The sequence below is a fragment of the Neltuma alba genome, unplaced genomic scaffold, assembly GCF_004799145.2.
Source record: "Neltuma alba isolate B1F8T4 unplaced genomic scaffold, ASM479914v2 tig00004930_pilon, whole genome shotgun sequence".
In the NCBI taxonomy this organism is placed as follows: domain Eukaryota; kingdom Viridiplantae; phylum Streptophyta; class Magnoliopsida; order Fabales; family Fabaceae; genus Neltuma; species Neltuma alba.
The window spans coordinates 45748-69085 of record NW_021633913.1 but is presented as its reverse complement, the minus strand read 5'-3'; the positions used below and the strand labels follow the sequence as shown (position 1 = coordinate 69085).

Genomic DNA, 23338 nt, shown 5'->3' with positions numbered 1-23338 from the left:
TTATGAATGACTCAATCACTCATATATGCAAGGCTTATGTAGTCTTTTTCTTCAGCCTTTGATTTCTCATAGGAGGTAAAAAAATCATTTAATAATTAAAATATTTAATAATTGAGCTAATTCAGTAGTTCAATTCTTTAGTTCATTCATATAGTTAGAGGATTCTTATAATCATGTGAAAGTACAAGATCTGAAAGGTGATTTTAGTTTTTTTCTTTTGTTTTAAAAAATTGAAGGTAAGAGGAAAAGAAGGAAATTTGACTAGGAGCAATCTAACATATTTAATTTTATATTTTGATATTTGGTTCTTTTATATAATTATAATTTTTATGTTCCTTTCATTTTTCTAATTTTACCTAATTTTTTAACTAAAATAAAAGGAGATAATTACTAAAATAATATAATATTATATATATATTATAATATATATAATTATATATTTTTTCGGGTAAGGCTAAATAGGTAGGGCAACATACCATGTTCGTGGCCCGGCCCTGCTCAAAAATACCCATTTTTATTTGGCCAGCTTTTTCTTAAACTGAGTTGGGTTTTTTTTTTGTGGGTTCGGGCAAGCATCTTGAACATGTGGGCCTTATGCAAACCCCTAAATATAAATAAAACATTGCAATATTAAGAACATGGATTGTTGTATTAATTAAATAATTTACTTGAGTTGACGATTGTGAATTTATTTTTGAAACATTTTTCTTTTTTTAAAAAAATTCAGATTCGATATAGGAACTAATTTCAATAAATTTTTATGGGAAAATTGCAATTAGGTCCCATTAAAGGGAATTAAATACAAAAAAGTCTCTTGAAATCATAAAATTATTCTGAAGTTCCAAGAGACCCTTTTGCAATAAATTTTATTTGTTTAATTATCAAATTACCCTTCTTTTTTTAAAGTTTGTATTAACAACTAAAAGAGCAGGGGTTGACAACTTAGGGTGTAAGGATTGACAACTATCGCGGCTTGACAACTCATGCATTACATTTTGTGATATGCTGAGAAAATATGTTGTCAAACTAGCTTCGGTAGTTGTTAATCCTTGCACCTTAAGTAACTATTGCTCTTTCAGTTGTTAATGCAAACTTAAAAAAAAGGGTAATTTAGTAGTTAAAAAAATAAAATTTATTACAAAAAGGTCTCTTGAGACTTCAGAATAATTTTATAATTTCAAGAGATCTTTTTGTATTTAATTTTTTTGGGTAAGACCTAGTTGCAATTCTCCTAACTTTTATCAATTTCTTGTTCAGAAAATAGATTAAATTTAGTGGGCCAACCCCCCAAGAGCCATCCTAATTGGGCCAAGTTGGCCCACATGTCCAATTATTAAATAAAGGGGAAATTTCACTGTAGGACCGCAGAAGGCAAATAATTTCAAAGAGCCCCCAAAACTTTCTGAAACCTCACTGCAGGACCAAGGGACCAATCTGATATTAATTTTTAGAGTGAGATTACAATAATACCCCTCTCTTTTTATTTTATTAAAAAATAAATATTTGCCGGAGTTACTGTTCCGGCCACCGGAGGTCGGAGGTCCGGCCACCGGCGCTTAGGTGGCCGCCGTCGGGGTCCGGTCACCGGTGGCTGGAACAGTAACTCCGGCGGGACTTCCGGTGGCCGGAGTTTTTTTGTTTAAAACAAAGTAGCCAAGGGAGGGTTTGAACCCAGGACCCCTTGGCACACCAAAAGACTTATAACCACCAAGCCAAGCAATCCATTCAATCATAAAATGCAAATAAAACTACATATAACAAAATAAACGCAACAGTCCAAATGTAAGTGAACAAGTGAAATTAGACGATTTACAAGTGGAATTCAGAAATTTGCAACAAAAGTTAGGCAATTTACAAATAACATAATAGAAGTCATAACTCAAAATGCAAGTGTTTAAGTGCAAATGAGCAAGTAAAATTTGAAGATTTACAATAAAAGTTTATGGATTTACAACCCAAATTTGGTAAACACAAGAGAATTCACAACCCAAAATGTAAGTGTTTGAGTGTAAGTAAACAAGTGAAATTAGATGATTTACAAGTGGAATTCAGCAATTTACAATAAAAATTAGGCAATTTACAAATAACATAATGGAACTCATAATCCCAAATACAAGTGTTTAAGTGTAAATGAGCAAATAAAATTTGAAGATTTACAACAAAAGTTTATAGATTTGCAAGTGAAATTCGACAATTTCACTTACTCATTTGCACTTAAACACTTGCATTTGGGGTTATGACTTCTATTATGTTATTTGTAAATTGCCTAATTTTTGTTGTAAATTTCTAAATTCCACTTGTAAATCGTCTAATTTCACTTGTTCACTTACATTCAAACAATTACATTTTGGGTTGTGAATTCTCTTGTGTTTACCAAATTTGGGTTGTAAATTCATAAAATTTTATTATAAATCTTCAAATTTCACTTGCTCATTTGCACTTAAACACTTGCATTTGGGGTTATGACTTCTATTATGTTATTTGTAAATTACCTAATTTTTGTTGTAAATTTCTAAATTCCACTTGTAAATCGTCTAATTTCACTTGTTCACTTACACTCAAACACTTACATTTTGGGTTGTGAATTCTCTTGTGTTTACCAAATTTGGGTTGTAAATTCATAAAATTTTATTGTAAATCTTCAAATTTCACTTGCTCATTTGCACTTAAACACTTGCATTTGGGGTTATGACTTCTATTATGTTATTTGTAAATTGTCTAATTTTTGTTGTAAATTGCTGAATTACACTTGTAAATAGTCTAATTTCACTTGTTCACTTACACTTAAACACTTACATTTTGGGTTGTGAATTCTCTTGTGTTTGTCAAATTTGGGTTGTAAATCCATAAACTTTTATTGTAAATCTTCAAATTTCACTTGCTCATTTGCACTTAAACACTTGCATTTGGGGTTATGACTTCTATTATGTTATTTGTAAATTGTCTAATTTTTGTTGTAAATTGCTGAATTACACTTGTAAATAGTCTAATTTCACTTGTTCACTTACACTTAAACACTTACATTTTGGGTTGTGAATTCTCTTGTGTTTGTCAAATTTGGGTTGTAAATCCATAAACTTTTATTGTAAATCTTCAAATTTCACTTGATCATTTGCACTTAAACACTTGCATTTGGGGTTATGACTTCTATTATGTTATTTGTAAATTGTCTAATTTTTGTTGTAAATTGCTGAATTACACTTGTAAATAGTCTAATTTCACTTGTTCACTTACACTTAAACACTTACATTTTAGGTTGTGAATTCTCTTGTGTTTGCCAAATTTGGGTTGTAAATCCATAAACTTTTATTGTAAATCTTCAAATTTTACTTGCTCATTTGCACCTAAACACTTGCATTTTGGGTTATGACTTCTATTATGTTATTTGTAAATTGCCTAACTTTTGTTGCAAATTTCTGAATTCCACTTGTAAATCGTCTAATTTCACTTGTTCACTTACATTTGGACTGTTGCGTTTATTTTGTTATATGTAGTTTTATTTGCATTTTATGATTGAATGGGTTGCTTGGCTTGGTGGTTACAACTCTTTTGGTGTGCCAAGGGGTCCTGGGTTCAAACCCTCCCTTGGCCACTTTGTTTTAAACAAAAAAACTCCGGCCACCGGAAGTCCCGCCGGAGTTACTGTTCCGGCCACCGGTGACCGGACCCCGACGGCGGCCACCTGAGCACCGGTGGCCGGACCTCCGACCTCCGGTGGCCGGAACAGTAACTCAGGTAAATATTTATTTTTTAATAAAATAAAAAGGGAGGGGTATTATTGTAATCTCACTCTAAAAATTAATATCAGATTGGTCCCTTGGTCCTGCAGTGAGGTTTCAGAAAGTTTTGGGGACTCTTTGAAATTATTTGCCTTCTGCGGTCCTACAGTGAAATTTCCCCTTAAATAAATTTCATTAATGTTGTTTTATTATTAACTACAATAAAAATTTTATTAGATATAGAAGCTAATTAGTTTAAAGCTCCTTTTTTGTGTATTTTCCACTACAAAATAATCTGTATTTAAAAAATAAAAATATATTTATTTTTGACTAATTTGACTATTCTCAAACAAAGGCTTCCTTTCTTTTTTCTTTTGTTTTTTTTGAACAAACAAAAGAAGGCTTGAAGAGCACCAAATGATTCCAGATTTCCAACAGAACCGGTGTCAATAACAACCCACAATTAAAGCTGTTTCAATGGTCAAACGAAAGATGGGACAAGTCAAAGCAGCGGAAGTATATAATCGTTTTCATAGACCAAGACACCAAGTCTTACCTCTTGCATAAACGAACTCTAACAAATCTTCGATCTGCAGCATTGGGACTGTCAGTGCCAAACGCCTGAAATAGAGATGGGCCGGAAAACCCAAATGGACTCCAAGTGTTGGATGCTGAAGGGGAAGTCAAGGTGCCGAGCCCAATGGAGGTGCCTGAATTGAAACCATTTGCCGCTGAACTACATGGTAACACTGAAAACCCTGAAGAAAAAGCTGTGCTCCCCCTTGACCCAAATGAAGGAGACGATGCAGATGATCCAAATGGAGTTGACCGGTTCTGAGTAAAAGTTGCAAGCACATTCGTAGGAGCAGATACCTTGACACCAGACAGGGATGTGCTTGAGCCCAATAAAACATTTCTTTTTGCATTTTCAGTTCAATTATTTAACAAATACCTCGGCAGTAGAGCTTGATTTTTCAGTTGCAGAGGCATCAAGGACATTAGCTAATTCTCGAGATGTCTCTTCAATTTGTCTCTTGGCCACTTCTGTCACAAGGTCTTTCTCAAGTATCAGCTTTTGGACAGTTTTCCCTTCTTCTATCAGCATTCTTTTCAGTTTAGCACATTCACTCTGTAGAATTAGCTAAAGATTCAACATAACCGTAATGGAGTGATAAGGTTGAAGTGTCATATTCGACTAATGGGAAAACAAAAGAACACAGATTGCAGAGTGTCCACATTTCTTCAGAAATTGCAGACGTGGAAGGAACTATAAAGGGGGGGAAATTACTTTTATCTTCACATCAGTCTTAACCTTGTAGTTTTTAAGAACACATATCACATTATTTTCAAATGCAGCCTTATCAATGCGCAGTATAACATCTATGGGAATCCGTGTTATTTATAAGTTATGAACAGTGCTGCTCGCCTGAAATCCGTACAAAATATGGGCCACAGTCTATTTCTTGACAAAATATGATCCATCATATACTCCTTTTAGTTTTAATTGTCTTTTTATGCAATTTGAAATCAAAAAGTACCTTCTAAAAAAAGTAACCAAGTATTAATTAGTGTTATAAACACTAGTAAGATGCTATCTCTAGTCCTTAATATAAGAGCTAGTTCGAGATTCAATTAGATCCTAAATATAAGATCTCAATTTACTTTGTTTCTATTATTTATCTATTTTGTCTCTAAGTAATCCCTATAATGATTGCACATGTTAAGGTGTTCGATACATATGACTGATGGGGATATTTTACGGAAGATAACATCTGTTTATTACAAATAACTAATTTAACTAATTTTCTTAATATCTGTAAATCAGTTATTTAGATTGGAGGTAGTGTGATATTTCGCTCAAAAGCTGACTAATCATTTCACCTCAAGCCAGTCAGAAAGATGCTTCCGTTGACTTTTAAATAATAAACATTAAACTTCGAATCGAAGCCAGTCGCACACAATGTGGGGAAGAAATAGTACTAATATAAAGCAAAATATTTCTAATCGCCTAAAGATTTGATTTCCTTCTCAAGATCAGAGGTTATAAATCGGGATAATGAGTGAAATTTTTAGGTAGTTTCATTATATAAAATATATGTATAGTAAGTTAATGATGGGTAAATATGCAAGCAAGACTGAAAATTTTGACTAACTTATGATCAGTTTAGTCTATTTTGGTAAATATCTGTAGGATTTTCTTTCTTTCTTTTAAATACCTCAGCGACAGCAGAACTGGATGCTGCGGTTGCGGCGGCATTAAGGGCATTAAGGGCATCAGCGAACTCTAGTTCTTTTTCTTCTACTTGTCTCATGGCACTTTATCTTGTCTCCTGACATTCCTGCTTTGGCAACTGCACATGCTCAAGCTTTTCTTGCAACTGTTTCTTCACTTTAATCCATTCATTCTGAACATAATAAGTTACAAATTAATGGTCACTTAGATTCCTCAGCCCATCCTAAAATATTCCTTCAGTACACATAATACGTTATTATGATTTCAGTATCAACAACAAAAATCAGTAGGTGAGGTAACATAGTTTGGGTGAATCTCAAAGACAAATATGTACGAACATTAATATTGACTATCTTAAATATAAGAGCAAATAAAAAAGTATAGAAAACAGAAGGGGGGGGGGAGGACATAACATACAAATGTACAGAAACAATCGAATCATACCTCGAATTACATCTGCTTCAGTTGTATCTCGAATATTATCCCTTCTTTTCTAATGAGCTTCAAAGACTTGATCATTGATGAAAACTTTTATAAATAATTTGTCCCAATCCTTATTTGTTAAGAGATTTTGAAAATAATAGTAATACAAATTTCATTTGAAAAGTTTACGTAGAATATGATAACATGCGTTGTTAAATGATGGAGACAAACTAAAGAGATGATAAAAATAAAATAACGGCAACTCCAACAATGACCTCAGCAATTTCAGAAGCATCAAGGGCTTTGGCTAACTCCAATTCCTTCTCTTCAACTTGTCTCATAGCACTTTCTCTTATCTGATCACATTTCGGCTCCAGCAATTGCAGAAGCTTTCTTTTTTTTTGCAACTCTCTCTTTGTTTTTCATCCATTCATTCTAAACATGAAAGTTACCCATAATTAGCCCCTCAAGCTCTTCAGTACATCCTAAACAGTTCTTTAAGTACACATAATATTCTATTATAATTGCTCCTGATCACTACACAGAATCATTCGGAGAGGAAACTTGGCGTTAGAATCCCAATCACAGGAATTAAAAACACTGACAGGATCTAGTCTACGAAAGAAGCACCAACCAAATGCAAAGAAGGGGGAAAACTTGAGAAGAGGGGGAAAAAAACCAACTTCTATATTTCTATATAGAGATAACAGGAAGAGAAGAATTATGCTGAAACAGAAAGCTTAATCCTCATTGAGACTGGAAGGAACTCCACTAGTTTTTATACCTAAATTACCAAGAATATGCTTCCCCATCTCTCCCTGATGTCTGAAGGCCCCTTTTTTAAGGCAATCAACAAAGTAACAGAAAGAACGCTTGATTACAACCTCTTGCCAGCTCATCCCTAGACCTAGCCCTGACACATAGTCCCTTTCTTCCCAATTAAGCTGATCACCGTTCCTGCCATATTCCTATAATTACTTCCCGCATAGAAATTAGACTCATCCATTCACCATGAAAACAAGTCTTCAAGGTTGAGCCAGATACTCAAAATTAAGAGAAACACACGGCACAACCTTGTGTAGCATCCTTAAAAAAATTAAATAAACAGAGAACCAAAAGGCACTACAAATTCGTTCACATTGGAGGAAAAAGATGCAAAAATCAAGTTACTCAGCATCATCTTGCCATATTAAGAATTAAAAATTAATCTGGTAAGGAGGAAGACGTCTTATTTGCCACACAGGAAATATCTTCCAACACGTGGTTCCCAAGTTTTTCTGTTTAGAACCATCTCCCTTTTATTCCATTTCTTTCTTCTTTCCTTCCTTCTTCTGCCTGAATCTTTAGTGGAAGCTTGTGTTTGGTTAGGTTAAGTGACAGTATATAGTTGTAATAAAAAGGGGTAGAGTTAATTAGAGTTGGTTAACAAGTCCCTAGGCCTATAAATCGGGGTGATTGGGTAAGTTGTAGTTAGGTTATGAGAATAATAATGAGTGAATGGAATAGAATTTCCCTTCTATCTCTCTCATCTCCCTCTCTGTGTCTCTCTATTCTATCTTTCCCTCTCTAATCTCCCCCCCAATTCCCAACATTTATTCTGTATCATTGAGATTTGAGCTTGGACAAGTTGGTTGTAGAAGGCATCTTTCTATCACTGCAAAACCAAACACAAGCTTCCACTGAAGATTCAGACACCTTTCTATAGAAGGCACCAAGCAAAAATTTTCTTGCCATAACCCTATCGGCACAATAAAAATTCTTCATCATTCAGCCTTGTTTGTAGAACATTGTCATCGTTTTTTTTTAAAAAAAAAAGAATACTGTATTTTGTTTTTCACACTGATCACAGTTCCTTGCAAATTAGCCCATCTCATTTCATTGCCTGAAGATGATAGATACATGCTATAAAATAAATGGGAAAAAAAAAATACTAACACAGCTAGTACCTCAGCAAGATCAGCTCTAGTTGTAGCGTGCTCAGCATTTTTTTTGAAGCATCGTCTAATTCTTGACTTATTTCTTCAATTTGTCTCTTATGCAGTTGTACCTCATCATCCTTCCCAAGTTTAAGCCTTTGAACAAGTTTTCGCTCTTCTTCCGGTATTGCCCTTAGTTTATCACATTTACTCTGCAATATTAGCTGTAGCTTCAACATAACAGTAATAAAATGATACAATCTTTTATCACCTTTCAATTCAGATGGAAAAATAAAACGGAAAATTGGGGAGAAGTCCCCATTTGAAAAATATATTGGTAAATAGGACTTGACAATTTGTTAGTTTTTAAGGTCCTTCAAGCTAAATTAATTTCAAAATGAAAAGACCAAAATACCTTTAATTGCACATATTGGGAGTTTATTTGCACATAAAAAATATATGTTGCATATTATTAGAGTTTGATTGCACCCAACCTAGGTTGCACATAATGAAAGATAATTGCACAGAGCAATAATTTAGTTGAACACTGAAAAAATATATTACACGTAAGAAAAAGTCAATTGCACTTAATTACTTATAAGTTGCAAATAATGGAAGATAAAATACACACGAGAAGTTTAGTTACACATAAGAAAGATATATTACATGTAAGGTAAGTTAGATTGCACACAACATGCTTTGAACATAATGAAAGATAAATTACACATATGAGAAGTTTAGTTGCACAAAAAAAAAAATATTGCATGCAAGGGAAGTTAGATTGCATGGGACATGTTTTAAACATAATGAAAGATAAGTTCATATATAGAAAGTTTAGTTGCACATAGGAAAGATATAGTGCACGCTATTGAAGTTTGATTGTACTAAACCTAAATTGCATATAATAGAAAATAAATTACACAAATTAAGAATTTAGTAGGAGAGATATATTGCATGTTATTGAGGTTCAATTGCACATAACCTAAGTTACACATAATGGAAGATAAATTGCACAGACTAAGAATTAAATTGCACATAGGGATGATATATTGCACATAAAGAAAATTTAGTTGCATTTAGCCTAAATTGCACATAATAGAAAACAAATTACACATATGATGAGTTTAGTTGCACACAAGGAATTATATTGCACGTGAGGGAAGTTTAGTTGCATCTCATATAATTTGTACATATTGCACTTATGTTTTAAGCAAGTTGTGTGCAATCTAACTTGTCTTACCTGTAATATATCTTTGTTATGTGCAATTAAATTCCCCATATATGCATTTTATCTTCTATTATGTGCAACTTATAGGTTACTTGCAATTGACTTTTTCTTACGTGCAATATATCTTTTTATGTACAATTGAATTTTATTATGTGCAATTTATAACTTTAAGTTAGGTGCAATCAAACTTTAGTAATGTGCAATATATAATAAAAGATAAATTGCACATAAAGAAAATTTAATTACACATAAGGAAGATATATTGCACGTGAAAAAAAAAGTCAATTATACTTAACCTATGAGTTACACATAATAGAAGATGAAATGCATATATGGGGAGTTTAATTGCACATAACAAAGATATATTACAGGTAAAGTAAGTTAGATTGTGCACAACATGCTTAAAACATAAGTGCAATATGTGCAAATTATATGAGGTGCAACTAAACTTCCCTTACATGCGGTATAATTCCTTGTGTGCAACTAAACTCCTCATATGTGTAATTTATCTTCTACTATGTGCAATTTAAATTAAGTGTAACTAAATTTTCCTTACGTGCAATATATCATCCATATGTGCAATTTAATTCTTAGTCTGTGCAATTTATCTTCTATTATATACAACTTAGGTTATGTGCAATTGAACCTCAATAACATTTCTCTCCTACGTGCAACTAAATTCTCAATCTATGCAATTTAGGTTTGGTGCAATCATACTTCAATAATGTGCACTATATCTTTCCTATGTGCAACTAAACTTCCTATATATGCAACTTATCTTTCATTATGTTTAAAACATGTCCTGTGCAATCTAACTTCCCTTACATGCAAATTTTTTTTTGTGTGCAACTAAACTTCTCATATGTGTAATTTATCTTTCATTATGTTCAAAGCATGTTGTGTGCAATCTAACTTGCCTTACATGTAATATATCTTTCTTATGTGTAACTAAACTTCTCGTATGTATTTTATCTTCCATTATCTGCAACTTACAAGTTAAGTGCAATTGACTTTTTCTTACGTGCAATATATATTTTCTGTTTTCAACTGAATTTTTGCTCTGTGCAATTATCTTTCATTATGTGCAACCTAGGTTAGGTGCAATCAAACTCTAATAATGTGCAACATATATTCCTTATGTGCAAAGAAACTCCCAGTATGTACAATTAAGGGTATTTTGGTCTTTTTATTTTGAAATTTATTTAGACTAAAGGACCTCAAAAGCTGACAAATTGTCAGGTCCTATTTGCTAACATATTTTTCAAATGGGGACTTTTCCCCAGTTTTCCCCTTTTTTTCTTTTTCTTTTTTTTTTTTTACATATTTTTAATTTAATTTTCTAATATCAGACTACTAGACTGGATTTAATCATTGCCAGAGCTAAGTTAAGATAGCTTCCTTGATGGTTATTTTCATCTTTCGATTTATGATCATCATCGTCATCTTTAATTTGTCTTTAAAAGTAGTTTTACAACGAAAACACACACACACAAAATAAATAATTTTAATTTTAAACAGTAAATTGTAGTTTTTTTTTTAATTGTGACTATAAGGTATGGGACTGGTCATCCATCATCCATCAATAATAAAATGCTGACAAATTGAATAGAGAATGTTCAGTCCAAAGATGTGGTGTTTTGGATAATGTTAAATGTTTAAAACGACAATCATTTATGATACAGCAACAAATAACCTGAAGAAAATTATAGATTTTGGTATTTCTTTATTTATTTATTTTTACATTTATCATCTCATCAGAAACGGGGTAATGATAAAAATAATATTTATAAGTTTGATACAGACGTCAAACTATAATTCTTCCTCCCAGCCAATAGCTTTTTCTTCACTTTAAATTTATTAAACTAAATAATACCTCAAGTCCCTTTCAAGCTAGTTTATCCAATCATTCATATCTTTTCATTGGGAAATAGTTAGCTACGCTTTAATAAACCTATTGAACCAACACCATCCTCGCAAGGAGTTATAATAAGAACTTCATCATCATCTCCACCAAAACAAACTTCTCTTCCAGACAGAGAAAAAGAAAAAGAAGTTGTTCATCCAAACAAAACCATAGCCACTTTCCAATCCTTGAATAAAGATTAATCATCAATAGATGGAAGCTCTGAAACTGAGTCTGATCCTTCTATTAAATACAGTTCTAACTCTAATTCTGAGACATATCATGCTGATATCTCTAAGGTAGCAATGGTCCAACCAGATCCTACAGTTGAAGATCCTTTTGATGAAGAACCATCTGTCCCTCATACGTCTGACTCAGGAAGAACAGACTACAAACCTACTACAGGTCTATGGTTCACTTTTGATGACCTTCCTCCAGAAAAATGGAGAGATAGACTTCATGAATTTGGCATATGGATTGACTTGCAGCTTGCCAGGCATGATACAAATCTTAAGGAAGTTCTTAAAGAATTTCTCTCAAGACTGACTGGAACATTAAGAGAATGGTTTCAAAGTCTCAGTGATTACCAGAAGATAACAACAGCTAGAGTTGATAATGCAGGAACTCTTTTGGGACTCATTCACAAAGAATTTATTGGTGATTTCCAGATCATTGACAAAAGATATCGCCAATAATACTTTGAGATGAATTGTTGTTCTTTAGATAAAAGAGACTTGCAAAAACATTTCCAGAGAATGTCTGAAAAATACTACATGCTCAGAGGAGCTAATGATGTCAATCTCAGGCATACTTTTATTGCCTCTCTCCTAGATGAACTGTAACCAGAACTTCATAGAGCCATCAACGCACTCCATAGAAACATGACTGACATTTCTGTAGGAAAAATATATCAATTGGCATTAGCAACTGGGGACAAACTCTGTGAACAACAGAAGTTCTTCAAAGGAATGCTGAAAGGACAGTCAAAGCTGAAGCATGTCTGCAAAAGGCCCCATTTGAAGATAAAGTGCAAAGACGATAAAGATTGCTCTTGTTCTACCAAGAGAAAATCTCATTATCGTCGATTCAGATATCTAAAAGATTCTTATTCTAGGAGAAGATCCAGAAAGCCTTTCCTGAGATACTTCAAAAGGCCCAGGCCTTATTCAAAGAAATCTTACAGGTGCTATCTGTGCAAGAAAAAAGGACATTTTGCAAAAAATTGTGCTAACAAGACAAAGAAAGATGTGAAGATGCTCGAACACTTACAGACTGTTCTAATGATCAATGAAGATGAAGATATTGAATTTGTGATCAAAGAACAAGATGCTCGGGATGAAGAAACATAACATGTTCTTCCTTTCTCTGAAGATGAAGAAATTGATTCTGAATCCTTATCCTAAGAAGATGATGATCCTCAAGGGTATTTATATTCCCTTGAACAACCCGTGTATCCATCTTTCCTTGGTTCCCTGGCTTCTCAGCCAGACCACAACAAACTTACTCCCAAGCCAAATGTCAAAATCTATATCCTTCCAGGAAGGTATGAAAAGCCAATTCCTATTATTGCTTTCATAGATACTGGAGCTTGCAGAACCATCATGAATCTTGATATTCTTCTTTCTGAAGCATGGATCCCTTGTGATCAATCCTTCCTTACTGCTAATTCAAAAACATTCAAGATTGAATGGATTACTCGAAGGAAGATTGGTATTGAATTCTTTCTAGGATGTGTTCTATGGATGAAAGTTCTTGGTAGTGATCTCCCCAGGAAATATATTCTTATTGGATTTGATGCTTATTATCATACTAGGAATCTTCAAGTACTGCCTAAAGGAATTAGATATAAAAATTTCTTTAGTGCATATACTGAAATTCCTAATCTCTTTGAAATCCAACAAGCACCACTAGGATATGAAGGTATCCGAGATCATCTCCTCCAGTTTTGCGCTGATAGTCATTAACAATTCTCTCATCCATTTCCATTATGGAAAAATCAAGATTTTTTCATAAAACTCCCTTTTAAGAAAAATGAAGATATCAATCTCACAAAAGCCTCTCATCCAGGAATGAATCCAAAAGATCTCAAGCTCATCAAAGAAGAATGCTCTGCACTTCTCAAACAAGGCCTTATAGAACCAACAAAACTTGATTGGGCTTACCAAGCGTTCTATGTTGAAAAAAGATCAGAAATCAAAAGAGGGAAGAAAAGGTTAGTCATTGACTATAAACCTCTTAATATTTTCCTTCAAGATGACAAATTCCCTTTACCAAAGCCCAGTTCACTTACAATCTATCTTAGAGATGCAAAAATCTTTTCCAAGTTTGATCTTAAAGTAAAATTTTGGCAATTGGGTATCCACCCAGAAGATCGACCTAAAACTGCTTTTTGTATCCCAAATGCCCAGTACCAATTGACTGTTATGCCATTTGGGCTCAAAGTTGCCCCATCACTGTTCCAAAAAGCCATGACCAGAATCTTTAAACCTATGCTTGATAATCTCCTCATTTACATTGATTACCTTTTACTCTTCTCAAAAGACGAGGATTCCCATAAACTTTTATTGACCTAGTTTGGGAAAATAATTGAAAAATATGGGATTATCTTGTCGGCAAAGAAATAAGAAATAGGTGTCAAAAGCATAGAATTTCTTGAAATGAATTTTGAAAATGGTCAGTAATAGGTGTCAAAAGCATAGAATTTCTTGAAATGAATTTTGAAAATGGTCAGTATTATCCTGGACCACATATTGCAGAAGAATTGCTCAAGTTCCCAGACAAGAATCTGACAACAAAGCAAATTCAACAATTTCTGGGGATTATTAATTATCTTAGAGATTTTATCCCTCATGTGTCTAGTCATACCAGCCAGCTGTCTATACTTCTCAAAAAGAATCCTCCTGCATGGGGGACAGAGCAGACCTCAGCTGTCAAGACTCTCAAAAGAATTGCACAGCAACCACCTCCTTTAAAGATTCCTAACAAAAGGCTACGAATCCTCTAGACTGATGCCAGTGATGACTTTTAGGGAGCTGTCTTAATTGAAGAAATAGATGGAAAGTGACTCCATTGTGGACATGCAAGCGGACAATTCAAGGAGTCAGAAAAGCATTATCATGCTACCTACAAGGAAATCCTTGAAGTCAAAAGAGGAATTGAGAAGTTTAGTTTTCATCTCAGTCCTTATCAATTCAGAGTAGAAATGGACAATATGTCTTTTCCCAGAATGCTTAATCCCAAGGGAAAGACTTTGCCAGACATCCAGTTACTCTAATAGAAAGACTGGTTCTCTTGCTATAAATTCATCATTCATCACCTCAAAGGTCACCAGAACATCATAGCAGAATTCCTCACAAGACCTCAGAAAGTTTCTCAGCCTCCAAAACTCTTATCACTCTCCAAACACCAACCCTTTTCATCATAACCATCTCTGAACCAGAAATGCCTCACAGAATAAGAGCCACCATTTTCCCTCCTGGATCCCATCCTGAATCTCCAGCAGATGTCCAAAACCTTGCCAGAAGCACTATGTTCTACTCGCTCCACCGTCTTCTTGTAGATACTGGGATTCACCCTTACCCTCAGCACTTTGATGTCGATGCTCCATACCTCACTATTCCCATCATCAAAGGACCCATACCAGAGGAACTCTTATGGTACATCTGGTCTGTCTCAGCCAATTATACTTGTGCCATAGCCTTTTCAGCCGCAGTCGTACATGATCACCTGAATGACTTCAGAAATGAAAATTCTCCTCTTACCACACTCTTTGAGATGATTGCTCCTCTTCTCTGCTGGAGAGGCAAACTCTAGAAAATTCTCAAAGAACATAATATCTAGGACTTACCATCTCCCAAAGAAAAGAGATTTTTCTGTTTGCATACCTTTTTCAGGAACTATGGTATAAGTGCTGACCAAAGGCTTTACACAGACAACCATCTGATTCTCCAACTCACCACCCCCTCATGGCCTAGAAATGAAGCATTGTTAATGGAGAAAATTGGGAAAACATTAACTGCACTTAATCAGCCTGACACGGGAGAAGACACTTCATGTCTTTCTCTTGGACCTTTCCCTCCAAGCTCATTGTCAGCCAGCAACACAACACTTGAAGAATTCCAGAGAGATTTCATCATGAGTGTTGTCAGACCTCCACCAAATAGGTCACAAGTCCCTCTATAGACAGAAGCCTCCCAAGACCTTTATGATGGAGACTCGTAGATTCAACTCACTCAGCCTGAAGGACTCCATCTTTCTCAACCAAGTTTTCAGCCACAACTCCCATTCCTTGCAGGAGAATCCCAAGATCCTAACCAAGATGACCTTGACCCAGAACTTGAAGACCCCGACTGTATAAGGAGACACTATGACTCAGATGACCCTGACCCATAAGGCATCATGAACCTATCCCCTAGCCATGAACCTATTTGTAAAGACTAGGGAACACCATCATCAGAAAATCTTCTTTTGTGATGCTCTGAAGATAAGGGGGACTCGCCAAATTCCTACTTTATGTTGCCATCTACTTTTACTTTATTAAAGTAGTTCGTCCTGTAGTCTATTTCGTCTTCTTGTAATCAGTAAAGTAGTTGCCTTTATTAAAGTAATTGGTAATTGTGTCATTATTAGCATAGAAAGTCATTATGACCCCTACCTGTCATAATGATATCTACTATTAGGACTTTGTCATGTAATGGCTCTGAGCCTCTATATAAACCCCACTCTGTCATCAGTTACGGGCAAAAGGAGTTGTATCGACTTCCTTGTATAATACTAGTGTGCTTTCCTTATGAGCTCTCTCTAAATTTCTCTCTTCTTCTGAAAGCCTCACTTATAATGTCTTTCTTCTGTCGTCAGAGATTCTGAGTATGCTCTGCACTTGCCTCTTTAAGAGGATCCTGTGTATTAGAAATAGAATCTGACCACAATCTATGAAGGAGTGTTTAGTGACAATCTTTCCAGTTATCCTATATCTGGTATTCAATGCTGAGAATCCTAACGTGGCCTGTTGATGAGTTGAGAATGAGTAGCCTTACCTGGACTAAAGCCTTGGATATCAGACTAAGTTAGCTTGGTCCGGTTCATCTAACACCCCAGATTAAAATGAGGAAAGAAATTTAATCACAGGAAAATGAATATTGTAGATATGATAGGAGAAAATTTATTTTCCAAAAAATAAAAATAATTGTTAAATAATAATTTAAGTATTATTAATTTCTTATTTAATCTATGTCTTTTTTGGTTAAATTAATCGACTTAACGATAGAGATAATGGTGAAAATATCTAAATAGATGAAAATATGAGGCCCAAAATGGGTAAATTAATCAACAAAGACGCATTTTTGTGTAAAAAAAATATCTAGAAATGAAAGTTAAAGAAGGCGTGTAATATAAAATAAAGAGGGTATTTCCACACAAAAAAAAAAGAGTTATGAATATAAGTAAATAATAATGAAGGAAATTGTTGGGGGGGGATGAGAAAAAAATTGTAAAAAAGACCTTAAAATAGAAAAATTATAAACAAGGACCCATTACAATATTAGTATTGGTTTTCATAACAATTAATAAGAAAATGGTAATAATTTTGTTGAACGGGTCCTTATATGTGATTTTCTTAAAAAATAATAAAGAAAATAATAATAATAATAATAAGGACACGGAGAATTTGGTATGATATTTGAGGAGTGGGTGGTGAAAAAGTGAGCAAAATTCTCAATACAGGAGGAAAAGAAAAGTTTAGAATGATGCCATCAGCTTGAAAAAAAAAATGATACAATATAATTCTGTATCTCTGATCTTAAATATAGAAATTTAATTAATTTTGTTTCTTACATTTATTTTTTTTTAAAAAAAATTGCATAGGTTAAATGATTTTCATTTTGATGCACATGATTAATAAAATATTTTTAAAAAATAATATTTATTAATTAAAAATAACTAACTTAACTTATTTTTTTAATATTTAAAATTAGTTATCTAATTCTTATATTTATATTAAAAATCAGAAGTATTATTTTAAATATTTATATAAGTGTAGGGTGTTCGACTTCTAATTCTAAAACTCCAAAGGCTTGGTTTGTGGAGAAGAAGCCAAAATTGTATGGAGAGCCACACAATCACAATCCTTTCTACGTTTGTGGGCTCCATCCATTTCTTTTCCTATATAAGGGCACTGCGCACGTAAAATCTTAGTTGTTATTAAATTGTCGAGAACCAACCTTTTAATTCAATGACATCTTGTACCTTGAGCGTGGATTTTATACCTCAAGGCTCAAAGTAGCAAAAAATGGAGTGTGTGGCTCTCTTCTAAGAAAATGTTTCAAATTGATCATACCAAAAAAAATATTATTTTTGAATTAATGTTGTGAATAACAAAACTTGCCATAAATTTTGTTTTCAGATATATTGATGATGATCCTATTATATTAGAATCAATGCCTATATCATAGGATTTGGGGTTGCTAAGTGTGAACGCGGATTTGAGTAATTCCACTAAATCTCTTTGATTGTAGTATTAGTGTTAAACATTTTTTTTTAAAAAAAAGTAGCTATTGTTTGAATTCATATAAATTACAAATGTTAAGAAAAATAAACTACTACTTAAAATTAATAATTGCTTTATGAAGTTATTTATACGTAAGAGTCGAGCTTATGTATTTTTGGGGACTATTCTTAAAGAACATGCATTAGAGCATCATCTCTTGAGTTGTGTTAACCTAGAAATCTAGAAGAAAAAGTTTGATTATGTCACAAAAGTATTTTTTTATTTCTATGACTTTATATGGTGAAATTTCTATGAAATATGTGGTTATCCTTGAATATAATTTTTAAAAAATAACAAATAAAACAAGTGAAGGAAGAGAAAAGGCACACGATCATTTATTCTGGTTTAGACCAATATGTCCTACGTCTAGTCCCCAAGCATAAAGCAAGGGATTTTTATCATAGGTAGAAATTAATATAACATACAAAGCAGCCCAAACATTGACTCTGTTTATCTATGCCACTTTTTATTGTTGTTTTCTGTAAGCTTCCTAAAGCTAAAACTAGAAGACTCTCTAACATGTCTAGATCCCAAGTTTTACAACTTTTCTCTTCAATATTATGCGATTTAAGCAGAGGAAGAGTATCTCAAATACAAAAGAGAACTCACGCAGAACAATCTGCACCTCAAAACATAATATCTTTGAAATATTTAACTTCATTGTTCTTGATATTCGTACCTCAAAAGGTTTTAAAACTATTGGACAAGACCTTCTTTTGGATGCACCGATTTGTTCAGCGATCAAAGATATTAGTCTTCAATGTCTTGTCACAAATCAATCAAACCAATGTGTAAGTTCTACTTCATGAAATTAAGGACCTCAGATTTTCTTCTTCAGCAGAATTATTTGATCAATAGCTCCACATGGCCATATCAATACAAAGCCAATAGATAGGTAATTCAAAAGGAATATCATTTCGAAACTTATAATGTTATGCTGGAGTTATATATATATATATATATATCCCCAGTTAGCATGCAACAAAAAATATTTAAAGGGCAATAAGCATAACATAACCAGTTCGATAAAATGCTAGTAGAGAACATTCTTACAAGTGCAATATATTTCAAATCATAACATAAATCCGTGCAACAAACCATCATTACTTGGATCATAACTACATCCAATGCCAAATTGTAGGACAAACAGATCCTGTAAAAAACAGAGTAGCATGTTAAGCATTCCCAAATAATTCCATAGATAAGATTGATTTTTATTGTCTTAGTTTTCCCACAAGTTAGTCAAAAAGCCTGATACAACATCCAAGTTTGATTTTTATTTGAACATCATTACCAAGTTAAAATGTTTGTCTATATTAATATAGACTCTAGTAATTTACCATCACATGGTCATCATAAGTAAGAGTTGAATAGGAGGAAGAACAGCAAGAGAAAAATATAAATCATTACCTTGCTACTAGTCTCTGATGGTAAGCCATTTAACCACATAAACTGCAACCATGACATGGACTTTGTCTGTTACTGTGTTCATAAACCTATAGTAGGCTTCTCTCCAGGTTCGGTTGAAAAGCAATAGTCCTACAACGGCCCAGAATCCAACAACGAATCCCAATCCCATGCTCAAGTAAAATTCTTGAGAGAACAATGAGGCCTCTTCTTCTTCATCGTGATTGGCTTCTTGAGGTGGAGGCGTGTTATCTTCTAGGCACATCTTGTTGAGTGGCAATCCACAAAGATCAAGGTTTCCTCCATAAGATGAGGCATTAAAGCTCTGCAACTGTGTTCCTATTGGGATTTTTCCATAGAGATGATTGTTTGACAAATCTAACATACTGAGTCGATCAATACTAGCAAGGCTTGGAGGAATTGGGCTTGATAATTTATTGTTTGACAGATCAAGGAATTCTAGTGATTCTAGATTCCCAATATTTATAGGTATCTCTCCACTTAGCCAGTTCCTTGATAGGTTTAGGGAAACCAATCCTAACAAAGACATAAGTTCTCTTGGTATTTCTCCTGAAAGAGCATTGCTAGAGAGATCAATGCTTTTAAGAAAGAGTTCTGGCCTCGTATACATGTAATCCTTACCTTTCCACATCAATGTTATATAGAATTCCAAACCATCAAGGTATGAATAATACCCTGTTTTATTGATCATATAATAATGATAGCTTGTGCTTAAGTTGATGTGCTCTTGTGCCATAACAGTAAAATTTTCAAGGCATGATGGAACTTTGTTAGACAAGTTATTACGAGAGAGATCCAACAGTCGAATTTGTGTCAAGTGGCAAAGATTTACAGGTAGACTTCCATTTAAATGATTCATCCGTAAACTTAGGATTTGCAATTGTTCAAGGCTTACCCCAATCCATGAAGGTATTGGTCCTGACAACTTATTCTCTGACACATCTAATAATACTAACTTTGAGCAATTCACCAAAGACAAAGGAAGTTCTTCAGTCAAGCTATTATTTCTTAAAATCAAAGCCTCCATATTCACGAGGCATCCTATAGAGGACGGGATCTCTCCTGACAAATTATTATTGCTCATGTCAACAAATTTTAACGTGTTTAGTTGGCTCCAACACTTAGGTAGATGCCCTGTTAGTTGATTGTTTGAGAGGTCTAAAATGACAATGCCCCCACCTTCACTTTGGCCACATACAAGTAGACTCAAATTTGAGAATTTATTTTTAGAAAGATAAAGTTCTGATGCTTTTGAAAGAAATGATGGAAGTGCACCTTTAAAGTTGTTTGAAGTCAAAATTATTTGTGAGCCTTCATAAAGCTTGAGTGGCAAGTTTGGGATTTCACCAGAAAAGTTGTTGAATGAGATATTCATCCGATTTATATTTTTCAATAGTGGCCAAAACCATTCTGGGATAGATCCTGAAAGCCCGCCATCAGAAATATCCAAAGTGGATAACTGATGTTGATTATAAAGCCAATTTGGAAAATTAGGACCTATCATGCAAGAAGCCATGTACATATATTGTATCTGGAAAGGAGGAGTCCAACTCATGCTGATTTCCAAGCTCAGTGAATTGCGAGACAATGATAAGGCACACAAATTAGAAAGATTTGAGAAATGAGATTCGGTGATTATGCCTCCCAAATTGTTCCCATCCAAATACAAATATTCCAGTTGAGACATCAATCCAATGCTTTCAGGTATTTTTCCTTCTAGTTGGTTATCAGAGAGATCCAAATATTGCAAAAAGGAAAAACTCGAAAGATTAGGTAAGATGCCCATCAATCGATTTCCTGCTAAATCCAATCTCTGTAATGAATGTCTATTGCACCATGATATATTATAAATGAATCTCGGAAGGTCCCCACTAAAGTTATTGTAGCCAAGTTTTAAGCTCTTCAATGTGCATATATTCCCTAGTGATGTTGGGACTTCACCTTGGAGATGATTATCGGAGATATCAAGAACTTCAAGAGACTTCATTATGTTTCCAAAACCATCTGGAATGAAACCGCTAAGCAAATTGTAATAGAGGTCCAGTCCATGAAGATTGAAGGTGAAGTTGGAAATCCAATAGAATATGACTGATGATGTCAAATGATTTTCAGAGAGATCAAGATGGACAAGAGAGGAAAGGTTGGGATTGAAAGATGTGAAGATAAGATTATCTAATGTAAGGCTACAATTGCTCAAATAAAGTTCTTGAAGATTTGAGCCAAAGTTCAACGTCATTACTGAGGTCCAGTTATTATAAGAGAGATCAAGAACAATGAGGGAAGGAAAATGAAAATGAGAAGATAGAAAGTAGAAATTATGAGATGAAAGACTGCAATTTCTCAGATAAAGCTGTTGAAGGCTGGAGCTAAAATTGAAGGGCCATTGAAACAACGAAGAGTTCAAGTTATTATAAGAGAGATCAAGGGTGACAAGAGAATAAGAATAGTTGGAAGGAGAAGCAAACAGAAGAAGGTTATGCGCATGAGAAATGCCACATCCTCTCAGTCTCAATTCTGTTAGTTTCGGTACAAGTTTACCAATAATGTGCTGCCACACCTGAGAATTGCCAACATCACTCACATAACTCAACTCAAGATTTGTTAATAAAGAGAGCTTTGATATCCACTCTGCATCACCATTCTTTCTGTCAGCTATTGTGAGGTTAGAACGACCACCACCGAGTCGCAAAGTGTGGAGCTTGGAGAGATTACCAAGTTGATAAGGAATCACTCCAACAAGATTATTTCCTCCAAGATAAAGGGACCGCAACTTGGAAAGATTTCCGATTTGCCTAGGGATAGCTCCATCCAAGTAATTGTTACTCAGATCAATATATTGTAAGTTTGAAAGCTTTCCCAATTCATTGGGAATACTCCCAACAAAAGTAGAATAAGAGAGGTTGAGATACCTTAAGTCGGTGAATGACTCTATAGACTGAGGGATGTCACTTGGATAGAAATTATTGTAACTGAGATCCAAATGTTTCAGATCATGCAACTCACTCAACAAAGTAATATTAATGGTACCACTCAAAAAAAGTAGATTTGAACCGTGGAGATCAAGGATTTGAATGTGACCTGTTTGGTTGCTACAGTGAACTCCTTTCCAGTTACAACAATCTTCACCATCTCCATCCCTCCATGTGGACAGCATACCAAAGTCAACATAGATGCCTTGTTTGAACAACAAAAGAGCTTTCTTCTCCTTCTCGATGCACTTCTTCAATGCTTCACCATCAGTGGCCAAACTGAGTCTTGTATGCAGCAACAACAGCAATGTCAATAATGCATTAACACAATTGAACACACAGCCCATCACAGCAACAAAATAGCTTCAACACAAATTCAAAAGTGAAACAACGAGAGAGGATTAAAACACAGTTCTTGGATAACCGTGGTTCCTTTTTGTTTATTTTCTCAGCTCACGAGATGTTGTGAGGCGTAAAATGTGGATGGTACGTAGAATTTTTATAGAGTTCATTGTGGGGCTGTACTTTGATGGATCACTGGTACACTTTCTGATGAAGAGAAGTCAGAGCAGATGTGGAGAGAACACGTTATTTCAACAACCTCTTTTTTTTTTTGAAAAAAAGATAAAAATTCAAAATAAATGCACAATGTTTTTAGAGTCCACAATATTGAGCTTTTTTTTTTTGTGTCGAATAGTGTGCTCTTGTAAGATACTCTTATTTTTCTTTGACAAAAGTGCTCTCTTTTTCTAACAAAACATTCTCGCACACATAACACTCGCAATTGAAAGGTGGAATTCATCATTTAATACAGGAGCCTAAAAAAAAAAAACTCATCTAATTTATTGATGGCATTTCAAAACGGTGTAAATATGATCTTAAATCTAAACACTTTCAAAGATGTTAAATTACTAAAAAATTTCCTTCTTATTTTTAGCACTCATTTTGCGGTTTGCATACACACACTCCTTCGGT

General features: G+C 34.0%; 3 protein-coding genes across 3 annotated transcripts in view; 1 reads left to right on the top strand and 2 right to left on the bottom strand.

Annotated features, from left to right (window-relative positions):
• The window catches only part of LOC114746301 (E3 ubiquitin-protein ligase LRSAM1-like), a 31780-nt gene extending 25016 nt beyond the window's left edge, over window positions 1–6764 (bottom strand). Inside the window, exon 1 of the mRNA XM_028934532.1 lies at window positions 6651–6764. Coding sequence (XP_028790365.1) covers window positions 6651–6716 — 66 coding nt within the window. The 5' untranslated portion in view covers window positions 6717–6764. The remainder of the gene's footprint in view (window positions 1–6650) is intronic.
• Window positions 6765–12303: 5539 nt separating this feature from the next.
• LOC114746300 (uncharacterized) lies at window positions 12304–12771 on the top strand. The gene has a single exon (XM_028934531.1). It carries the CDS (start codon window positions 12304–12306, stop codon window positions 12769–12771), a length of 468 nt encoding a protein of 155 aa, XP_028790364.1.
• Window positions 12772–18973: 6202 nt separating this feature from the next.
• Window positions 18974–22710, bottom strand: LOC114746299 (receptor-like protein EIX2). The gene is made up of 2 exons (XM_028934530.1): window positions 22473–22710; window positions 18974–19119 (listed from the first exon to the last, which is right to left on the bottom strand). The coding sequence occupies exons 1-2, from the start codon at window positions 22708–22710 to the stop codon at window positions 19085–19087; spliced, it is 273 nt and encodes a 90-aa protein (XP_028790363.1). The 3' UTR covers window positions 18974–19084.
• Between the last annotated feature and the right edge of the window lie 628 nt (window positions 22711–23338).